Raw genomic sequence first — 1,477 nt, 5'->3', positions numbered from 1 at the left:
GCCCTGTCCCCCAGGCCGGTGGCGTCGCCCGCTCTGAGGGGCCCTGTCCCCCAGGCCGGTGATGTCGCCCGCTCTCAGGGGCCCTGTCCCCCAGGCCGGTGGCGTCGCCCGCTCTCAGGGGCCCTGTCTCCGCAGGCCGGCGTCGTTGTCACCCTCTTGCTGCATCGCTGCTCCAGCAGGAGACCCGTCCGCAGACACCGGCTGAGGACGCCCGTGACCGTGGAGTTTGGGGACCACAGTGGCCTGGTGGGGACAGCCTCCCCCGTCCCCTCGGCCGCACCGAGGCCATGCTGGCCGGCTTGTGTCACCTTCCCCCTCGCGGATTTCGCTCACGGGTTTTCCCTTGCCGACAGGGCGGCGGGGGCCGGGAGAGGGCGTTCGTGTTGCCGAGGGGCAGAGTGAATTCCCACCGGTTCGCTGGGCTGTCTGGGCGCCGCCAGGAGTCGCTGTGGATCAGGATAGAATTTCCGAAGCCGGCCGCGAGAGCGTTCCCCGTCCTGCTGCTGGCCAGGTGGGCGTGGGTGACGGTCGGGGCAGGCGGTGCCGTGAGCGGGTCGTGAAGAGCTGGCGGGCGAGCTCGCCCGTGGGCGCGGCCGTGAGGCTGCAGTGTCAGGACGCTGGGCGACAGCGTCCTCTGCCCCGGGGAGCGGCGGCCGTCTATCCTGTGGGATCAGTTCCTGCCGGCCACGGTTGTCACGTGAGAAATGACCTGGCCGGCAGCAACAGCGCAGGCGGCCGCCTCTGGGAGCCCGAGTCTCTGGCCGGGGTCCTGGGCCAGCCTGCTTGTAGTTCCCATTTCTCCCAAAAGGAAAAATGGCTCACGGCGCCGTGTCTGAGAGGCTGGGGCGTGGGTCCCCTTTCCCGCTGTGCTGAGGGTGCGGGACGCGGTGGCACCTCGGCGGTGAGGTGGTGCGGGCACACCAGGCGCGTGCACATGGGGCCCATCACCGGAGCGCGCGGCCGCTGCACGGGCAGTGTGTCCGCGCCCTGTCCCTCCCCCGGGTCCCCGTGCCTCTCGCCACGTGACAGACTCCAGCCGTTCCCGTTCAGACGGGCGAGCCCACCTGGTGCGCCCAGCCGAGGGCGACACCCACCCAGCACCGGCACGGGCCAGTGCACCCCGGGGGCTCCACGCCCACCCCGTGCGCACTGGGCCGGCCAGTGCCGGGAACTCGTCTGCTGGCCTAAACGGTTTGGTTTCACTTGATTCTTAGTCTCGCACAAAAACGCTGAGCTGGTTCTGAGCAGTTTCTCCCCGTCGCTGCTTTGTGCCCGTGGTCCTTGTCTGCGGGTCTGACTGCTCGCTACCACCCGGGGGGCGCTGATGCACGTCGTCCGGGCCGCCCTGGGGCCCTGCGCTGCCCGCGTCCTGCAGGCCGGGCCAGCCCGGTTCCTGTCTTGTGCCAGCTTTGACTCTTTAGTGGAAGGAGGAGGGAGGTGTCAGGGGCTCTCAGTGGGGCCGTGTAGCTGGCACTTT

The 1,477-nt window shown here is 69.9% G+C and overlaps 1 protein-coding gene across 1 annotated transcript in view; it reads left to right on the top strand.

The window, feature by feature from the left end:
* Positions 1 to 1,477, top strand: part of PKD1L1 (polycystin 1 like 1, transient receptor potential channel interacting) — a 64,692-nt gene that overhangs the window by 25,978 nt on the left and 37,237 nt on the right. Inside the window, exons 21-22 of the mRNA XM_025046514.1 lie at positions 55 to 246; positions 354 to 540. Of these exons, the coding sequence (XP_024902282.1) occupies positions 55 to 246; positions 354 to 540 (379 nt within the window). The remainder of the gene's footprint in view (positions 1 to 54; positions 247 to 353; positions 541 to 1,477) is intronic.

Source organism: Pteropus alecto, unplaced genomic scaffold (assembly GCF_000325575.1).
Source record: "Pteropus alecto unplaced genomic scaffold, ASM32557v1 scaffold214, whole genome shotgun sequence".
Lineage (NCBI taxonomy): Eukaryota > Metazoa > Chordata > Mammalia > Chiroptera > Pteropodidae > Pteropus > Pteropus alecto.
Note: the sequence above shows the minus strand (reverse complement) of the source record. Positions and strands in the feature narration are given on the sequence as shown.